A 21,845-nucleotide genomic window follows, 5' to 3' on the forward strand; every position below is an offset into this window, starting at 1 on the left:
AGCCCAGGCATCCATGGCAGTGTGTCGCTTGGCTGTGCAGGTCGCGCAGCATGCCATGGCGCGCAGGCATCAGCCAGAGAGCCGACGTCCCGCGCCCCAAGGCCCTGTCCGGTCAGCTGGGAGGGCATGGCAATGGTCATATTAGAGAGCATGACTTGAAGCGGCATCCTGTAGTGTCGTGAATGCTATGCCGTAGTGGGGGGGGGGTCACTACAAGCTCGCGGCTCCCTCCGCCCGCACAACCCGGGGGCGCTAGGTGATTCCCCGGGACGCGTGAAGCCAGCTGGGTGTAGCGAGAGCGCCTGCGTAGCATGCATGGGGAACTAAGGGAGTGCGGGAGGGGAGGGGTTCAAGCTGGTGTCAGCTGGTAGCGGAGTAGGTGCCGGAGCCGGTGAGGTAGGAAGACCCTCCACTGGATCATCCCGACTCGCGCCTGTCGTGGGCTCGTCTGGGGACTGTAGTTTTAGCAGATACGCAGTGAGGGGGCCCCAAAGGTCCTTGGGGCGCGATTTGTGAGGCAGAAGATCTGAATAGTTGTGCAGTTGTTCCTGCCAAGTTGTCATCGTATCCAGCCAGGTTTTGAACTTAGGCGCTCGCCCCCGCCCCCACCTGCAAGCGATATGGCGCTTTGCCAGGAGAAGGCCCATCGCGAAGAATTTCCGGTGCGTCTTAACCGCGTGGTTGGAGTGGCCCAGCAGGGCAATCTTAGGACAAGGAGCAATGCTTACCCCAATCATTTCAGTGAGGGCTGTGAACACCTCACCCCAATAGGCGGCAACTGCCCGGCAGGACCACGCCAGGTGCATGAAGTCCGCTCCCGGCCGTCTGCAGCGCAAGCAGCAATCATTGTCCCGGAGTCCGAAGCGGTGTAGTTTAGCGGGTGTAAAGTAGAGGCGATGCAGAAATTTAAAATGAACCAGGCGGAGGCGGGCATTTCCCGTCACCGCGCTGGTATGGGAGCAGCTCTCCTCCCACTGGGCGTCCGAAAGTGACTCCCCCAAATCGCAATCCCAGTCAATACGCGCTCGGAGTGTGGGGGGGGACGAGTCAGCCTGAGCGTGGGTATATAACATGGAAACCACATGTGTCGGGGTCCCCTTCTGCAGCAGGGCATGGAGGGGCGCCATAGTGTCCGGCTCGCTGGGAAAGTCAGGGGTGACTGCCTTGATATTTTGCCGGAGCCGAATGTAGAGAAAGGTATCCATAACGGAAGGAGCGGTGTCTCTGAAGAAGTGTGTAGCCGTGCGGAAACTCCCCTGGTGGTACAGATCTCCCCAGGTGTGCACCGCAAGCTTTGCGAGCATTCTAAGGCCAATTTCCTCACGGGCCACACTCACCCTTGGATCGTGGGCCAAGGTCATACGTGGAGAGTATAGGAATTTCACTCCCATGTGGTCCGCCAGTCGTTTCCAGGCACGGACAGTGCAGTCGACCGTGGTGGGGTCTCTATTTTCTATTCGGGCTGACGTGTACAAGTATCCGGAAGGTTGTTCCGGCCTCATATACCCATCTTCGACTGCCAAGTGAGCCATAAAGGGGGGGCGGGTGAAGCCAGTAAGCGGCAAAGTGACCTTGTGCGCAATCATAATATCGCTGGAAATTGGGGACGTCAAACCCCCCTTGGTGATAAGGTAACATAAGGGTTCGCAGACCGAGTCGGGCCTGCTTGCCTCCCCAGATGAGTCGAGACAGCCGAGAGTTGAGGGCACGAAAGAAGTAAGCGCCAGGACTGTACGGTATGTTTGTAAAGAGATACAGCAGTTTAGGGAGGACCACCATTTTAATCAGTGAGATCCGTCCCGCCATTGACAATGGGAGACGGATCCATTGGGAGACTTTGTCCGTGAGTTTATCCACAACAGTCCCGTAGTTGGCTCTAATCAGGGCTTCCCGATTTCTAGTCACCTGGATGCCCAGGTATTTGATCTCCTTGCTCCCACACCAGGGGATAATCAAGAGGGAACCGTGTTGTGTTGTCTGTCAAGGGGAACAGGGCAGACTTCGTCCAGTTTATCTGAATCCCCGAGATGGCCCCGAATTTAGTGACCTCCCGCAGCAGGGGGTTAAAGTTTTCGCGCGGCTTATGCACATAAAGAGTCATGTCGTCAGCATATAGTGCAATGAGCAGTTGGCGCTCAGGGTAGATAAGAGACCGGTGATTATGATGCTGCCGAAGCTTGGCTGCCAAGGGCTCTATGGCAAGTGCGAACAGCACCGGGGAGAGGGGACATCCCTGTCGGGTCCCTCTGTGAATCATGAAGGGGGGGGAGCGGGCACCATTGAGCAACACCATTGCTTGCGGCCGGCAGTACAACAGTCGGATCCAGTCCAGGAAATTGAAGGGCATGCCCATCCGTTCCAGCAGGGCTAGGAGGTAGTCCCACTCAAGGGAATCGAACGCCTTAGTGGCGTCGAGAAAGACCGCGGCCGCCTCGCTCTTCGGGTCGATATCCTGTATCACCGCCTGGAGAGTGCGCAAATTGTGAGAAGTTGCACGGTTGGGAACAAACCCGGCTTGGTCAGGGAGCACGAGACGCTCCATAAGGAGATTAAGGCGAGTAGCCAGGACCTTCGCTAATATTTTAACATCTGTATTTAACAGCGAGAGGGGCCTGTAGGAGTCGCAACATTCCGGCGACTTACCAGGTTTTAGCAAAGACGTTATGAGGGCCTCACGCATCGTGGCAGGCAGGGATCCCTCCTCTAATGAAGAGTAGTACACCTGCTGTAGAATGGGGGCCAGCACATGCTTGTAGGCTTTGTAGAAGTCGATCGGTAGCCCGTCCAACCCTGGCGCCTTTCCCGACTTCATGGACATGATTGCGTCCGTTATCTCATCTAGTTCCAGTGGATGATGGAGGAACTGCTGCTGTGTGGGGCCCAGCCATGCAAGCGCAGTGTCGTCCAGGTAATCATGCAACACTATCGGAGCGGTCCTGTGGGAGGAGTAGAGCCTAGTGTAGTGATCCGTGAGGACCTTAAGTTGGTCAGCAAGATCCCGTTGTGGGGTACCATGCTCATCCAGCAAGGCGGTAACATAATTGCTATACCTGGGGGAGCGAGTCGCGGAGGCCAGTGCCCTGCCAGGTCTGTCGCCCTCGCCGTACACTCGGGAGACATAGGGTCTCCCCAGAAACTTACTCTCCTTGGCTGCGGCTTCCGTGTACTCATTTAGCTTCTCTCGCATCTGTGCCGCTGTGCCGGGCTCTCGCCCATTTCGCTCCATTTCGGTCTCTAACTGACGGAGTTCAGCCTCGAGCCTGCTTAACTCTCCGCGTAGAAACTTAAGTACCCCACCTCCCTTAGCTATGCACCAGCCCCGCACGGTAACTTTGAACGCCTCCCAAACTGTAGTGAGGCTGGAAACGGAATCCACATTTCGCTCAAAAAAGTCCTTTATGTCCTGTTCAAGTTCCGCTTGAAACACCGAGTCTGTGAGGTGTGCTGGATTCAGTCGCCAACTCAGGTATGGGGAGATCGCGAGGGGAATACGCAGGGACAGAAGGACCGGAGAGTGGTCAGAGAATGTGCGGGCAAGATGGAGTGCTCCACTCAACCAAGGGGAGAGGCCAGATGAAAGGAAGACGTAGTCAATGCGCGCCCAGGTGGAATGTACTGCGGAGTGGTGGGTGCCCTGCCGGAGCGCGGAGTGAAAGTGCCTCCAAGCATCAATTAAACGGTGCTCGTCCACTATGTTCAGTAGCGCGCGTTGTGTGTGCGTGTAATGCGATGCTTGCGGGTGCGACCTGTCCATCCCAGGCCTGAGTGCAGTGTTGAAGTCGCCCCCCAATATAATGTGGGAAATACCTAGGGACTGAATCTTACCCCACATAGTGAGAAGTGCAGTAGGGTCATCCGTGTTGGGGCCGTAGAAACAGGCGAACAATATCGTATGCGAGTGTAGTGTCCCCCAAGCGATGCAGTACCGACCACCAGAGTCCACCTCAGAACCCGCCAATGTAAACCCCATCCCCCGTCTCACTAGTATGGCCACCCCTCTCGCGTAACTCTAGTATGACGAGAACACCCTGGTCGAAGCCCACCTTGACGCAAATGGGGGGTTCACCCCCGGTTGTAGGTGCGTTTCTTGGAGCATAGCGACTGACACTCCATGCCGAGTCAGGTAGCTAAGGACGTGCCTCTTCTTCCTCGGGTTGTTTAACCCGCGCACATTCCAGGAAAGCAACTGAAAGGTCTGCGCAGGGCGCTTATCAGTTAAGTCCCCCATTCCCCCGTGTAAAGGCATAAGTGGCATGCTCTCACAGCTTGCAATTGCTCGTAGCACTTAGTAACGAACTCCATAACAAAACCCCATTGAACTACCTCCCCCTCCCGTCCACCCGCATCCTGCACCGAGGAGGCAATTAAGCCAGATGCAGAACAAATCATACGACCACCCACGCCGGCTACCCCAACTGGCCGGGTAAACAGCACCCACCCATCCCCTCCCCTTCCCATCCATCCCAACTCAACAAACAGAAAAAATACAGCAACTACCCCTGCCTTGATGAGGAAAGGGGTACTTTGGGGTGCGCCCATTGGGGGGATCGTACTCTAGGGGCGCCAGACCTGCCAAACCACCTCCCTACTTGCACCCACGGGGACCCAGAGTCACCCCAGGTCCTCAAAGTGGGACGGAGGCGGGCGACCGGGCACAAATTACAACAACGACCAAGCCAAGTGATATTGTCCTGAAACAAAGAGGTACCTCACCAGGAGTGACGTTGATTCAGTCGGGCCAGTGCTGTCTCAACAGCAGCGTGAGTTAGAGGGGGGAACAGCATCCCCGATATGTTCAATCCTGCTGCTCCATCGGCGAGGGCGACGGCGTCCGAGAGGGCCGTGGCCCAGCAGTCCCACCAGCCGAATCCCCGCGTTGCCGTCTGAGGAAGTCTTCCACCTGCTGCGGTTGCTGAAAAAACAATTGTTTGCCCTGGTGCGAGATCTTCAGTTTAGCAGGGTATAGCATTGCATACGGAATCTCCCGGGCCTGCAGCTTCTTTTTTACGCCAGCAAATTTCCGTCGGGCCTCTTGCACCGACGCAGTGAAATCGGGGAAGAAGGACAGCGTAGTGTTGCAGTAGGGCACCGTTCCCATCTCTCGCGCTCGTCGGAGCACCACATCCCGGTCTCGATAATTTAGGAAACGTGCAATTATGGGCCGGGGCTGGCCGCCAGGGGGGGGGCGGGCAGCTAGGGATCTGTGGGCTCTCTCCACAATGAAGTGAGGGGAGAAGGATTCTCGCCCGAACAGGTCGGCCATCAGGTTCTCGATGAAGACCTCCATCTTCCCGGTGTTGGTGGTCTCCGCAAGGACCAGGATGCGGACATTGTTGCGACGGGACCTCGCTTCTAGGTCCTCATTCTTATCCGCAATGATCTTGAGGAGACGATCCATTTGGGAAACATGTCGGCCTGCAGAGGCGGCATCGTCTTCCAGTGTGGAGATCCTATCCTCAGTCTCCTTGATGCGGGTATCGTGTCGCTCCAGTCTGGCCACCACACCATCCAGCCTGGTAGTGATGGTGTCAATTTTCGAGTCTATGGTTGTTAGGCTTTGTTTTAATCCCAGCAGGAGAGATTTCCAGTCCTCGTCTGGGGGGACAGCGGCGGGCGGGCCAGGCTCGGACGCCGGCGCGGGGGCCTTCTTGGCATCAAATGATAGCTTGGACTGTCGCGCGTCGTTGCGCCCCATGGCGCTCGGCGGACGAATCCGCCCAGGTCACCCCGACAACAGTCCAGGCGAGGCGAGGGGGCTCCGTCCAAGCCAGGCCGCAGCCCCGCGAGTGGACAGGGGTGGTGCGGCTGCCTTGAGGATCGCTGAAGTGAGGGAGGCGGCCAGTCCAGGGGGGCAGCCCCCAAGTGAGCGAGCGAACGGGGAGGCCGGCAACGGGGGGGGGGGGGGTTGTGGCAACAGTCTCCGGGCCCCGCGCTCACAGGATAGCAGATAGTGAGCCAGTGGAGGTCAGCAGCAAGGAGTGGCCGGGCCAGCACGAACGTGACCTCCGTAGCATATGGCGGGTCAGGGGCTCCACGCAGTCGCCGATGAGGGGGGGAGCAGACGACACGGCTCCCCAGCCCATGCAACCGGTCAATGCAGGAACGCAGGCGCCGACAGAGCCACGCTCCGAAGTCCCCTCCGGCACGATCCGGCAGCCAGGTCCCAGGTAGGTGTCACTCCCCACGTAGAGGCTTGTGGGGGAGGGGGAGGGGCAGGAGAGCCCCCAAGCCAGCGCTCGGAGATCCAAAGTGGGGGCGGCGGCAGCCTGCGAGCGTGCGTCTCGAGGTGTAGGCCTCAGCCAGCGGAGGCCAAGCGGGCAGAGGGCCCCTCGGTTCGTCTCAGCCCCAGAGATGTCGCCACACGCCTGCTGCGAAGCAACTGTACCATGCAGGGATTGCCGCCGATCCTCCGGCGTCTTTTGCAGCCTCGCCAGTCGGAGCCGTCCAGAGTCGCGAAGGCCCCGGAGCCCCGGGCTAACGTGGACCGCGACTCCCGCAGCTCGCCGGCCGTCGATGAGCCCTCTCCCTCGGCCGCGGGAACTCCGGCGAATATCTCCGCACACCGGCCAGCTCCAGAGACGTGGAGGGTATCGGGGAGCAGCGTAGGTCACTGCGGACACAGCAGCGGAGGTGAGGCAAGGGAAAGCCTGGTCAGGATGGTAGAAAGGATCGTGGAAGTGCCCGGTCCGGCGGGAGCCTCACTCTTGTGCGGCCATCTTGGTTCGGCGCCCTCTAGCGCCCCCCACTATTAACATCCTTAAGGTGAAATGGGGTCTGGACTACTTTATAACCAGCTTTCACATGGGTTTTAGATTGTCTGAGGAATGCATCTGACTGCACACGTGCCTTCCAAGTGTTTATCAAATGCCTATTCCAATTCAACCCACCCTTCCACTCCACATACATCCACAACACTCCACACAAAAACACATGGGTAAAATACACTATCATTTACAATGCCAATAGCTCTAACTCTCCAAATGCTAGACCTATTGCATTACAAATGCTTGAAATACTACTTGCTTCCTAAGTCTTTTCACCAAACACTGGTCTCTTCTGTTCCTTTTTAGTCAATTCAATTGCTTATTCGACCATTTGAGATGAAGAAAAACGTAATATAAACATTCCACATCTTATAAAAACAAAATAGAAAACAATACATTTAAAGAAATCCAATGTAATATTAAAAAAATCATTTAATAGATTTGAAAAAAATCACAAGCATATTAAAATCATCCCAAATCTAGCATATTGGGTCTAAAGTGCATCACGTGCAGCTGGCTGAGAAACAGCAGACCGTCCCAATTTTGGTTGCCATTTGAATACACATTGGATACAGTTAACTGACAAGCAAATATAAATTGAAGACTGCGATTGTACATGAACATGGCTTACCTGCAGTGTCTAAAATGAACACTCCCTCGGCTGTGGTAAGAGTTACCTCGTATGTACAAAATTTGGAAAAACGCATACCATGCAATGTGGACTACGAGGAACAATTACACAGGCACTTTTTGGGCTTATTCTGATTTGTCAGTCACTGCTTCCCCCCCCCCCCCCCCCAACTCCTGTTTGGTTTACTGCAAAAGTCCTCTCCTTCAGTCACTAATTGGACCCCCTGTATTAATGCATACGTATTATATTTTTTTTAAAAATTGATTGAGGCTTCAGTCCAAGCAGTGGCAAGAAGTGAAATATTCACTTTAAAGCACAATTTTAAGAGGTAGGTGACAAAGAATGGCACACGCTTTGCATTTCCAGAAGTGCAGTTCAGTTCCCTCCTTCAGGCCTTCCTCAGTAGCACAAGAAGTTGTGTACTAAGCAGTCAAAACCTTAAGCAGAAGTGTGACGAGTGGAAACTGATCCCTTTGTGCCTCATTTTCTCTCACCATGACGAGGATGACTACTCCAAGTCTAGAGGCCATGCTGCCTTGCAGCTTTCAGTTTCTCCAAGTCTGGTCGTCTCCGATTGCTCCCACTGCGCTGGCCATCCCTTATCAGGCATTTAGATGTGCTCAGCAGTGCTACAATATGGCCTCCGTTTTCTACCTTGCATTTTTAAGTTTTCATTCTATTGGCCTTCATGGGAAAATCATCAGGTAGTACAAACCACTAATACAGTTGTTTGGGGCAGACTAGAAGCCAATAAGTCTGCCTTGTTCTGGGTGTAGGTTTCTCCAACCATGACCGTATGTTGTGTGATGTTTGGATGCATGCTCCCACATCCACAGTACCAACCTGAGCATATGTGCTGCAATGAGGTTGGATCTTGGCCAGAAGGGGTGAGCGGATAAATGCTCAGGTGTGGGCAGATGTGAACTGGTGGATGAATGTCTGGATGGAAGGATAAACCAATGACTACATGGGTGGGTAAATGTGACTAGAAAGGATGGAAGGATGGTTGTACAGGTGAGTAGAAGTATACTTGGATGTTAGGCAGAATAGGTAAGTTATTTCAGATTACAATGATCTGCTACTGAACAAGTGTTTTATGAACAAGAATTCCGAATAGACTGCCACTGCATTTGAGAGACATCAGATTAGCAGGACTCCATTAGCTCTGGTGTCTAACAGTCTTGCTCACCTTATTGCCTAGAGATTGTGTTGACGGTCAGCCATGGAATGGGTGTGCACTCTTCATACTGTAGGTGTATTAAACAGTGCTAGAAATTGCTCCAGTGGGCCTCAACAAGTTTTTTTTCTTCCACTCTGCAACTCCCCCCCCCCCCCCCCCTTTGCCTGCACCCCTTATGTCCTGGTTCTTTGTTAATGTCCCACCAGTATAGTATCTTGCCAAATGTTACCATCGACCTAACAAGGCTGTCCACTGGCTTGCTGGGAGGGTTCCCTCTGAAGTCAGAGGCTACTTGATGAAATTATTATGGTTCAAAGAGTGGCATGGATAGTCAGTACCCTTGAATGTCTTGGGCGGCTGCTTTCTCAACTTTTGTAGCGCCTATACATCTGGTTCTATGCTTCTGAACCTTGGACCTGGCTCAGTATTTCCCAGTTGCATCAGTCCTGCCTCTGGGCTTCTCATCATTTGGCCAGGGGGTTTCCTTGTCAGATGTCTTCATGGCTCTGGTTAGAGTGCATGTTCATAACTCTGGGTTGAATATGGTTTTGTCCAATCATTATGAACCTCTGATCTGAGCGATTAGGTTTGACTGGGGCGGGTCCCTAACATCAGAGTTTCTACTCTTGGGTCACCCAAGGCCCTTCAGGTCATTAGTTGGAATGTAGCAGGCTTGCAGGAGAAACTTAATGACCCAGACTGGTCAAAGACACTTGCACCTTTTCATATTTGTCTCCAGGAGGCCTGGGATACAAGGGAGGGGGTTCATGTATGCTTCCTCTGCAAAACATGCCACACCATCGCCCAGTGGGAGGGCTACTGGGGGCCTTGTCTTTTGTTAAACTTGACCTGCCCTATAAAATGGAAGAGATCGCAGGTATTTCCCCCGCCCCATATTTTAGGGGTTATCCTTTCTTTTAGTAATAACATAAGGATCTTGGGTTTTAATATATATAATGTCATTCATGGGAAGGAGTCCGAGGATGTGCTGAAGTAACTTAGCACTTTCTTACATTCATTTTGCTCCACTTGCCACAGTAAACAGTGTTATTGATTCTTTGCTATTAAAGTCTTAACCCCAAAGAAGTTTCTATCTCTGAGGAAGGTGAGATGGATGAAGGTTGGGTTTAGGATCAAATTCACCTTAAGCCTAATCCTTAGGGGGACCTTATGAATAAGCTGTCTGGCAAATATAATTGGTGAACCTCAGGAGTGTTGGGATAGGTAACAGGTAGATTCTCTCCCGCTTTACATCCCAAGTTAAAACAACCACCCAAGGGCATAGATTGAAGTGGGATAAAATGATCCCTTTACTACTTAGTTGCGTACTGCTTCCTTGAGAGAGAATTCTGAATGCAGAGGCCTCCAACCACTTAATCCTTTTGATGTATAAGATATGTACCTTCATTAATGCTGCCCTATTAAGGCCCATGAGGTCAGAGTCCCAGGCTTCTTGCCTATGGTTTAATAACTGTACTAAGGCATATAAAGTACTTTTAGCTACACTAAAGAATCCCTTCGATAGTGGAGAGGTAAAATAATGCAGGGCCAATTATAAAGTGGCAGTAAAAAATAGGAAACAAACTAAAGAATTAGTTATGGGAGGATGATCTTTTTGCCTGTCTCCTGCCTGGAAGGTGGTTAACCATCTGTTTATAGAAGATGTGGTGGCAGATCAAGCTGCTCTAGTCCCTGACCAAGCCTGGGAAGATACTTTTTTCAGCCTTATGTCTGGGAGAAGAACCGGTCTCTCCTCCCTTGACCTTCGTTTCGGGTGCCACCCTGACGTTACAGTGGGAAGAGATGGTATTGCGTACCTGGGGACCGGTTTAAATCCTCTGTATCTTTGGGCCCCCTCTCCTTGTCCTTTGCATTAATGCTTATTAGTAGCTCTTTACCAGAGGCCTGGTGCCATTCTTTTATTGTACCCGTGCTCAAGGAAGGGTATCAGAATGATCCTTACTGTTATAGGCTGATCTTCTTAATTGGTGTTGCGGTCCGGATGATAGGCAGGGTCATACTGAAGAGATTAACTCACTGGGCAGAGAAACTCTATCCTGTCTGACATCCAATATGGGTTTATTCCAGGGAAGGGCACTGTGGTGCAGAATCTTAAACTCTATCTTGTAATCAACAAGAACATCAGAGTCGAGGGGTTCCCTCCCCCTTGCCTTCATGGACCTCAGCTGTGCCTTTGATAAGGTTAACAGGGGCAAGCTTTGGTTGGAGCTGGAATCCATGGAGGTGGGACAGTCTGGACTTAAGCACCTACATTGCGGGCTGACTACCTCAGTTCATTATGGAAGCAATGGGGAATGCATGGCGCACTTTGCACTTAAAACGGTGGTCAGGCAGAGCTACATTTTGGCTCCTTTTTTAATGTAAATTTATTGATTGGAGATGCTTTCGAGACTGGGAGTAGAAGTCCCAAAGGCTGGTGGCACATAGCTCCCAGCTTTTATGTGCTGAAAATGCTCTTTTAATTGCCTGCACTGTCAGAAGCTTTAGGAGGCTTTTAGACCTTTTTGTTTATGGGCAGCCTTGATTGCTTACCAATTGTTAAAAAATCACGTGATAGTCCTGGTGCCAAAAACATGAAAAGTGGCACCTTTAATGTACAGGGGCAGATTTTAAGTAAGGTTGTATCTAGGAATTTTAATAGATTCAGGACTCAATTGGCAGCCATTAAAAAAAAAAAAAAACACCAAGTTCAATGAGGGCGTGTGGTGGAGTTTGTGGGGGGGGGGGTTTCCCCTTCCTTCCCATCTGGGCCAAAAGCCACTGAAACCTTTGCTAGTGATTTACAAAGCAAAGTGTGTCCTAAAATCCACTTTGGCTGGGAGATTTGGGGCTACACGAACCTAGGATTACTTGCGGTGATTAACACATTTTGTAAAGCCCTTTTAGGGGTGGGTTCCCGTACCCCTACGGAGAGTGTACATGAAGTGTTGGATCAGCCAAATCACTGATTTTAATGGGTTGCCACCTCTTTTGTTGTGTTGTGCTATTTGGCTGAAGGATAACCTGTCTTAATAGGCTAGTTATCTTGGATTGTATTCAGTTGGACAACTTGCATAATATTCCTTGCTTGGCTTACATCCAGGAAAACTTAAACCAGATACTGTTTGGCTGAGGCAGACCTTTCTTGGGGCGGCAGCCGACAGGGAAGCCTATGCCAAAGAATCATACAGGAAATTTGTCATAGTGAAAACACTACTTGTGATGGAGCCTTGTCTCCTCCTTAAAATGGCTAATTTTCAGTGTTTAACTTATTTCAGGCTGGGTCGGATTAATCAATTCCTCTATCTTGAGAGACCATGGTTCAAGAATCCGGGTCTGCCCTTATGTTCCTGTGACAAACTTTCAACCTGTGATACTTTGCACATTGTACTCATTTGCCCTTTTTATACAACTCCTTCATAAGCTTTTAAAATCTCAATGTTTAACCACTGATTTTTATTAGGTTAGACCTGCCCTTTTATATTTGCAACTTCTAGCCACTCCGAAAATTTATTTTTGTTTCCAAGTTACTTATGGGGTTTATATATCAGGACGCCAGGGTGGGTTATCTGCGGGAGGGGCATAAATTTATATTTTGTCTGCTTTAATCTAGATCTATGTACGTCGTATGTATTATGTGGGGTATCTCACTTCTAACTGAGCTGTCTTTTTTTCTGTTCATCTGTAGGATTCGATCTCTTAAAATTGAATAAAGATTATTGATAACAAATATAAACAAATGTAAACAAATATATGGTACATAGTATCCCATTACATCCATGCCACCTTCGTGTGATCTAAGTTGGGCATCACAGTTAACAAATCTTTCAAATTCATCGTGACCTCTGTACAAATAAATTAGGAAGAAAGCCGCTTATGTGCTCACTTACATGAAGAGCATAAAAAGGTTCAAGCCGTGCATTGTTTCACGAAAACAAGAATACTCCCATTTCAACTCTTGTATGTCAGGTCGAAAATGAGCTGTGTATGAACCATAGTAGGGACAGTTTAGGAAAAAATGAGCTGAACTCCTCCAGTTTTTTTTGTTGCAGATTTATATATCATGAACTCGACCCGAAGGTATCGGAGCGCTTTACATGAGCACCAGTTATGTTACACAGGGACACATTCATTTTTGGTAGGCACGGGGAGATTAAGTGATTTGCCCAGGATCACGAGATGTTGAGCTGATGAAAAGGCTCGAACCTGGTTCCCCAGCTCCATAGTCGGCAGCTCTAGCCTTAGGGCCACACCCTCGCCCCCAGTTCGTAAATCATACTAGAACCAAGTGGCCGTCTGTAATATTAAAACGATTTAATTAGCTTGTGCCAGTCTACTTAGACTTCACTCACATTGAACCTTCTAACTTTGAGGACGTTTACACAGCTCAGCAAAGGTCACCTGCCGGTGGCGCTTATGGCATTCTGTAAGATGTGCAGCAGCCACTGGGTACTGAACTGTTACTCCAGTAGCCCATATGTTCACTTCCATGGTAAGGTACTTTTCTAATCCTACCACACATCGAAAACCAGGGGGCACTCCAAGGCTCCCGATGCATGTGGTTTCACTGTTTAAGAAATCCCTGATGAGGACATGGAGAAGAAAACGTCACGTATCCATCTTTATACCCAGTATCATGTGACTTTCTACTTTTCTTCCACTTAAAAAAAACCTACACCTAGTCCTTGTAAGACTCTTGCTGGCCAACGCAGCAAAGGAGTTCCACGTTGATTCTCTCAAATCTAATGTCTATATTATAGATCTACATTCTTGATCTGTTGTCCACTTAACTTCTAATAATCTGATTGGCTAACTCGTGCTCTCTTCAATTTTCAATCTGCGAATGTGTGCATTTGATCTCAATCTGCACTAAAATAAAAACATTTAAAGTACTTCAAACCGAAGAACCCTTCATTGTAAATTGGAGATGGCATTGGATGTGTGCCATCTTCTCTGCTGGCAATCCTGTGAGTAGTTTTCACTTGGGAGTCCAGGACACTTGTCTGCTGATTGACTGATTTGAATCTTGGCCAACAGAACATGGCCTTGCTTTCCAGTCAATGGGGTACTTAGCCAAAATAAAGGGTATTCATGTGCTTCATGCAGATAGTGAACTTGTGGACCTGCTACTGGAAAGCCGAAGCCATACTTGGCAGGAGTTTGGATAAGAACACGCCAATACAAGTTTGCATACACTGGTTGCCACAGTTCCTCTTCGTGGTGTTTGTTAACTTCATAAGTTGGTTTCTTTGGTAGTGACATATACCTAAAATTCATCGAATACCCGAATTCTGAGGTTCCATTGCACCTTTTCTAGAACAGGAGAACATGGGGTTTGTTCGTCCATTAGTTCTTTACAGGTTGGGTCGGTAGTGTGGGCACACTGTAGACTGCACGCTAGCGCTATGCACACGAGTTTGAGGAGGTTGTTTCTGGTAGTCTGTTAATGACTGCAAAGACCCTGTTTACTGAGTAGGCACCCAGTTTCCTGGATCGGATCTGCCAAAATTAACTTGAAAGATGCCACCAGTACCTTCACCCTGGAAAAAGTATGGAATATGTGACTATTTCTAATTCGTAGGAAATGCGCACAACAGAATTTCATTTGAAATGAGTTTTTCAAACATTGATAAACAGTTGCAGCAGTGACAGTGCAAAGACCCCACTAAGATGTAGCATAAACAGTGTCTGAGAAATGAGTACCACATGTAGTGGGGCCTGGATAGTGTGCAGCTATGCCTAACAAGTGATCTATGCTGTGCTGCTGAAACTGTAAAGGAACACATGCATTACATCAGGTTTATAGATGCACAAATCAGGATAGCCAGGCACAGCCAACAAGAAGAGTCACTCTTTTAAATAAGCCTTTGTGTTGTGGTGGGTCCCTGTCCAGTATTAACCTTACATTACTGCAGACGCCCCTCGTGTTCCTAATGTGCCAGTTTAGGAAAATGCAGTGAAAAATTACATTGTAGCCTTCTAGTCTTTTGTGAACCTTTACCTTTGCAGATGTTTAAGAAGTTCCTCAAACATTTGTTTGTTGTAAAGGGCTGGGGGGAGCAGTGGTTTAGCAGTAACACAAACTTCAAAATGTAATAGCTTCACTGCAATAAGTGATTCAACTAATGTTTAATATAAAAACTATGATGGCTTCCTTCAAAAGTGTCGTTTCTTAATGAAGTGCAGTTTACTTTTGCAGTACCATGCATTTCAGAACTTAATGCACCCACAGACAATGTGGTCTTTGTAAGTGCTGCGCTCTTGCTTTTCTGAGTCTGGCATTATTTTTACTGTGTATGATTTGGGTCATTGCTTTAAGGATTTGCATTTAAAGACACATCTGATGGGAGACCGTCTGAGTAGTAATCAGAATTCCCTAGGGCGCATTACTAATTTGTGTTTTGCCTGTAAACGCAGGTGTCCAGTCTCTGAGCCTTTCGAGAGGTCGCATCTTCACTGTGGTCAAAAGCTGGACTAACGAACTAGCAGCTGCCTATGAGCCGTACCTTGCATCCATCAATGAGACTGCCCTTGTCCTGTGGGACAGGAGGACCATGGAGGTTTTCACAACGGTGGAAGACACCGACATAAGCAAAGTAATCATTCTAAGCACCGATGAAGCCAAAGGTAAGTGATCAAAGCAAAAAAGCACGTGTTAATCTGGAGACAAAGAATGGTCTTCAGACTCACCAAAGGTGAATAACCCGAAATGGGTGTGGGCTTCCTTTCTTAACTAGATTTGTGTTTTTTGTATTTGTCTTGGAGCAGTGATTTTCAAGAACAACTTCTGGTTTAGTCTAACCTCTGCTTGTAGCCTAATTCCCAAAAATGTTTGTATGTCTATGCCTGATCCAAACTGGCACTTTCCCAAGGAAAAAATCTTACCATCTATGGTTATTTATAGGATGTATCAAACTTTTGCTTTCTATTTGTTTTCTGCAGAATAAACATGTTTTCTGGTATATGTGGGGAAAACCCCTACCCCAGCACCACCTACAAATTTGATGTGGCTTCATACATATTTGACACATTTTCCTTAATGTTTTGGACTTTGGTGAAACCAGCCTTTTGGACTATTGACAACTCACAAAGCTGTGACTTGTTAATTTTTCTAAATTTAATGTGCCACACTTCCATATCACCACACCTAAACATAGGACTGTCGTACATCTACTTGTGCAAGTGCAATTTTCTTTTGTAAAATTCCTTTGATTCAGATGTGTTAATCCAGATTCCATTTACAATTGTAAATAGATTTTTGCTCATTCAAGTGAAATTTGGTGAGTGAAAATGTTTGCCACTGAGGCCAATGGTCTTCAAAGTTTGTCATTTTGTGCGCTCCTTTATCATTTGCTTCCTGCGTACATGTTACTTATTGGCAGCTTCATAACTCTTAAACAGATTAGGTTCCTTGTGTGAGATTGTACCTTCTTACTTGCTGCGTCTAGTGGAGCCGGATGTTAAACAATATTCATCAAGTGAGGAAAAGACCTTCTGGAAATAGGTTTACTTTATTATTCTAATAGTCACTTAACAGGCTGAGCTAAAGCCACAGACAGGCTTGTCCTTTATTGGGAGGGGTTTCAAGCAGTAGAAATCATGCTTTGCCATTTACAGTCTACTAACCTGCTAATTAGAGCACTGTTTAACAAAAGTATATCAAATTCTGTACACAAAGGTATAAATAACTATGTAGTATTGGGAGGTTTCCTAGTCAAGTGATTTTTATCGTCCTTGCTTTAAGCAAAGCAGCTTTTATCTGATTTAGGCCAGGAGTAATTTGATGAATCATCCAGGAGAGGTTTTCTATAACTAATGAAACACAATTTACTTTGAACTTGTCTTGCCTTTGTATTTTCACAAGACCACACTTGCATAAATAAACTTTATTCTGTCATTTCTTACTCCCTATGGATGTAGTTCAACAATTGAAGTTAGTTCACAATCTCCTAGAAATACCAAGAGGTTCTCATTTCGTTTTGTTCCACCAAAGAATTTGCAGTGAAGGCCTAAAGTCCCTCTTTCCTTGCATCAGACAAGCTGAACCATTCTTCACATATGACCCAAATTCATGTTTGAGATGTTCACTAAAACATTTTGTTCAGGTAACCGCGCAATATCAAAAGAATTGTTTTGTCATGCAGCTGTTGCACACTCACCCTTGGTATCTCTATTAGCTGCATTTTCATTGGTTCAATTGATATTTGATTGATGTATGGTTTATATTTACTCTTCATAAACTCTTAGCATGTTCATGTGTTGGCCCTTTCCATTGCATAATACAGGGAATTCCATATGCCAGGCTGATATTACATTATTTGTGCCTTTTGGATATCCCGGAAAATCCTTATCGAATGGTAGGGTAGGGAGTTTGTCCAATTCAGGTGTTCTGCTCCTTCAGTGTGCTAACCTACGGATGCCTCGATCTGTTGGCCAGAATCAGATAATGCAAACTTGTAAAGTTGGCGAGGTTCTGGATACCCTGCTGTTCTGGTACAACTACTTGAACGCATTGGGTCTCCCTCACCTTCCACTTTTAGATGACCAGCTGAGACCTTCGCCAGCCTTTAGCCGTAGACAGTGCCAGCTTTACCGTCCTTATGAAGTGCCGAAGAGGTTGACATTAAAGGAATTTAGATGGATACTTTTGACTGGAAGTTTACATTGTTTTCCTTACTTGTACATGGTGGGACAACCTACTACCTTCCCTATTTAGAAGTCAATCTGGTATCTTGGCGCCTCCAGTTTTCTTCACAGGTAACAAGATACTTTGAAATCACTTTGAGCAGCAGTAAGACAGAGTATCTTGTGCATATAGATGGCTTGTTGGTTTCAGATTTAACAGAGTGTTTGTATTATTGGTGATTGAGTCACTTTGCTTGTCACCCAGGCTGCTTAAAGGTACTGAACAGGGAATGGTGCAGTAGATCTCTGGAACTCATCTATGCACAGTAAATTGATAGCTCACTTGGTTAGTAACTGAATATTAACTTGCAGTCGTGCCAGCTGTTACCAATGGTCATTCATACAGACCTGATTGATGAGGTGACATGTAAGTGTTGAGGGCGGGCTGCAACATTTTTTCAGCTCATTTTAACTATGCTAGGCAGTACTTTGTGCTGCTAATTTCGGATTACAGATCCTTGCGCAGTCTCCTGGTCTATCTAGACTCATGCTTGGAACGCAGTAATGTACTATGGGTGTGAAGATTCCCTAGTATGCAGCCATGAAGTATGTCAATGTATGAAATTTGAGTCTAACCAGAGAAGGGGGTACCTAACCACCCTTATGGTGGTGAGTGGCAAACTCAAACTGCTTAAGTGCGAGCCAAGACACTCAATTCTTTGCTGTATTGCATGAATGCACTTTTGAAAACAAGTTTTTTTTGACGTTTTAAGCATCAACAATGCACTGAGCTTTCAAGTGAATTCGTTTTTAAAGTACAAACCCCATCCAGGGGACATTTCCCTGTTACTTTATCATTCCTTAGACTTCTTCAGGTGTTTATTTGCTAGAGCCCACTCCAGCAGATCCTTTTTCCAGCGCTCTAACCCCAGGGCTCCTGGAGGGACCCAGTGTATAGTAATCTGCCTTTTCACCAGGACTGTACTCCACGCCCACATTCGTAACCCCATTTTACGGCATCTGTGATCATATACTGAAAAGCCCCCTTTAGTTGATTTAGTCATTCATACCTGTTTCTATCTGAGTAGTTATCATCTCGCTTCAGAATTACTCTACCATCTGGTGCACCCACGTCATGCGTAAGAAGTCGCCCTTGGCTTCATCACATCTACTGTAGAACTTCCTACCCTGGTAAATCAAGGCCAGTTTGCTCTCGGGCAACTAGGTTCTGTGTAAGTAATGAAATTGTATTCATTTGAAACCAGAATTTGGGGATATCTTTTGGACTTGCTCACATGGCCTCTTCCGCTGAGACCGTGTCGCTCACTGTAATGCGCTTTCTGCACAGAGCCATAGCCAATAGTCTTTGCATCATCTAGTGTTTAACTGGGATCCCAGGGAATGTATTCCAGGTAGAGCGAACTGTCTTCACCGCCTTGGCATATTGTAAAAATTGCCCGATCCCAGCCCGAAGAGCTCTTGCACCTCCTTAAACATAACAAATCTGTTTAAGAACAGATCCCCAGCAGTTTTGCATGCCCCTTCTTGCCAGTTACAAAAAGACCTCTCTAAATTTTCTCTAAATGGTTTGAGTCCAAATAGGAACGTCTCCCGCAAAGGGACTTTGACCACCACTGTGTGCCACAAGTCTACTGCCCAATAAACCATGTCCAGCGCATTTCCTGGAAACAGCTCCAGCATTTTCCCGTATTAAGAGCTGCTTCTCTCAGGGCCATCCTCTAGCCAATGCACCATATGCTATAGTTACGCTGCAGCATAATACAAGAACCTACCTGGAAGGCCTAGAACTACCTCCACCCACTGCAGTTTCAGTATATCTGACAACTAGGTTGACCCACCCATACCAAAGTGCATTACAGACTAACCTGTGGAATGTTGCCCTAGGAATTGGAAATATTGTGTTCTGCAGCACATTTAAACAGTGTGGGAAGAAAGAACATCTTTGCTACAGATAGTCAACCTATAATCAAGAGGGAGTGTCGAGTACATTTTCGGAGTGGTCCAATCCAGCCGCCACTTTAAGTGCGTGTTGGGCTTGCGGGCAGCAAGTTATTCACACTCCCAGTATGTAAAACTGCTTTAATCCCTCTCTAGTCTTAAACCTGTGGGAAAGTCTTCTCCACCATGTCTAATTCGTCAAAGGTAACAGCATGGATTTACTGCAGTTAGCTTGTAGGCCCGACACTGCTCCAAACTTCTCCAATTTTTCCAATTAGTGTGCAACTGATCTATGTGAATCTCTTAAATTCAATCACATCATCTGCATACAAGGAGACTTGTCACATTACCCTCTTGAATACCACAAGGGATGATTTATCCCTGCAGACCACAGGCCAATGGCTCGAACGCCGTTGTAGATAATAGTGGGTATAGCAGGTACTCCTACCTGACTCCCCTGTCTGAACCATAAGTCCGACATTATGCTTACCATACATAATTTGGCCCTATTTTCCATATGTTGTCATTTGACCTGGCCTATACATGTAGGGTCAAGCCCCTACCATCAACAGACTGCAAGCAACATCTGTTCACTATTAAAGGTGCATTCCAAATCCTGGGATGCCAAAGAACATTCTTCTGAAGATTCTAACGCCTGCATAACATGCCGTAGTTTACTTTTTCCTTATTTCCAGTTTCCTTAATCGGTTCACAGATTGCTGCTGACCAGGCAGATTTTATTCCTATCACCACAAAGTCTATTGGAAAAGGACTCTTATTCAGTTTCACATCAGTGTTGAGCATTCACAGAGCAGTGTCATAACAAAGGCCCCGAAGTGCGTAGGGCCATGTGCTCCAGCGATTTTTTTTTTTTTTTTTTTTTTTTTTTTTTTTTATTCCCCCCCCCCCCCCCCCCCCCCATCTCATGTCAGTACCCTGGCCTGGGAGTTCCCGAGTAAGTCCGGAAGTCCATGCACTTTGCATGGGGGCCCTCACGTTTCTTTACGCCACTGAGACAGAGGCCTATAAGATGTAAGCAACTCTGGATCTTTGCCCTCTCGAATGAGCATTGTTAGTCCCCCTGGGCAGGCATCTCCTGGTAACTGCTGGAATGCACTCTGCTCCCAGTACCTTAGCTTTTTTTTTTAATACTCTCTAAGGCATCCTTTGAGTTCTTCCACTCTAAGTGGGGTCTGCAGTGTTGGGCGTTGTTCCTCTGTTCAACGCAGGGATCCCACCGCTCGGATATTGTGCAATGTCATTATTCATTACCATTTTCTTTTTCGTCACCCCGTCCAGAACAGAGTGTCGTGGCAGGGCCTGCTGAGTAGCAGCAGGGAGGAGTGGTGGGCAGAGTGCTGCCAGTGCACTGTTTAAAGTGATCATGTCACTTTGGCCAGCCAGACATGCGCACTTTAAACCTCTCAATCCAGCTGTCTTGAGACAGCTTGGTTGGAAGCAAGCAGGCCTCCAGTCCCCTCTGGAGCGCAGACCGAGGCCGCTACTCCCAGTCCTGGAGCTTCTTTCATGCAGGTTGGCAGGGTTTGTTAATGGAGATGGCTGGGGCCCCAACAGAAGTGGACTGGAGAGGACCGCTACTGCACAGTACATTTTTATTTAATGTAATCTCCCCTCACCCCGCTCAGTAATTGCCAAATGCCACTGCTAAGTATATCTTGAACTCCGCATTGATACAACCCCTTGCTATGATCTGTTCCTCCGACACAACCCAATTTCAATAGGATGTGGATTTTCTCTCTTCAATACCAGGCTAACATTCGTCCCACCTTGCCCCCCTCCCCTTAGTAGCTTCTGTCTATATTGCATATTTACCAACTTTGTGCAGGACTCACCGTGGTCCCCCTCTCTGGAGGCTAAAGGATCTGCAGTCATCTGTTGGTCCTGTCCTGTTGAGTCTTTTTTTTTTTTTCTAGCTGAGAACGCTCTGACCCTTCGCCTAACTGTTTAAGCTCTACACTTCCATCTCTCTCAAAGCAACCGTATAGAATTCTATGCTTCCCACCCTGTGACTACTCTCGGACTCCTTGTGGGTGAAAAATTGAGTGCTAGATTTCTTCATGAGTTTTTAAAAGGCCTTGTCTGTGAGCACCTTGCTATATATTGACCAAGCAGGTATGTGCAGTCTGGTACATCGCAACCTCAGGGTTACAAGCAATGGTGCATGATCAGAAAGGAACCGATTGAGAGAGTTTTCTTACATTGCGACATCTCCGCTGTCAAGCACGCGATCAAACCGGCTTTGCCCACTATGCCCACTTGAGAAGTAGAAATACCTTTCTTCTTGCGGGTGACAAGCTCCAAACGTCCTCAAGTTAAAAATCGGTCATTGCTCCATTGAGCACCGCCTCACATCAGACGCCATACCAGGTCGAGGGGGAGTATATTCATTCTTCAGTTCAGAACGCAGTTGTCGTTCCCAAGACCGATTACTCTGCAGCTTGTATAAGGGGCGAGGATCATTTCATCGTCCACATTTGGCGCATAAATATTGATCAGACCGGTGTATTGTCCCTTTAACCCGCCAACTATTGCATGTCTCCCCAATGGGTCTAGAACAGTCTCACGGGGCTTAAAAGGGGGTGGGGGGCTCGCTTCTATCCATCTAACTACTCACCTAGCATAATTAGAGTATGTAGCTGCCAACATGTGCCCGCTCCATTTTTCT

The 21,845-nt window shown here is 47.8% G+C and overlaps 1 protein-coding gene across 3 annotated transcripts in view; it reads left to right on the top strand.

Moving 5' to 3' along the window:
• LOC146861849 (low-density lipoprotein receptor-related protein 2-like) overlaps nucleotides 1-21,845 on the top strand; it is an 837,432-nt gene that overhangs the window by 388,621 nt on the left and 426,966 nt on the right. For all 3 annotated transcript variants that reach the window (XM_085641010.1, XM_085641012.1, XM_085641011.1), the window contains one exon: nucleotides 14,993-15,202. In XM_085641010.1, coding sequence (XP_085497136.1) covers nucleotides 14,993-15,202 — 210 coding nt within the window. The remainder of the gene's footprint in view (nucleotides 1-14,992; nucleotides 15,203-21,845) is intronic.

This window comes from Triturus cristatus, chromosome 2_2, assembly GCF_964204655.1.
Source record: "Triturus cristatus chromosome 2_2, aTriCri1.1, whole genome shotgun sequence".
NCBI lineage: Eukaryota > Metazoa > Chordata > Amphibia > Caudata > Salamandridae > Triturus > Triturus cristatus.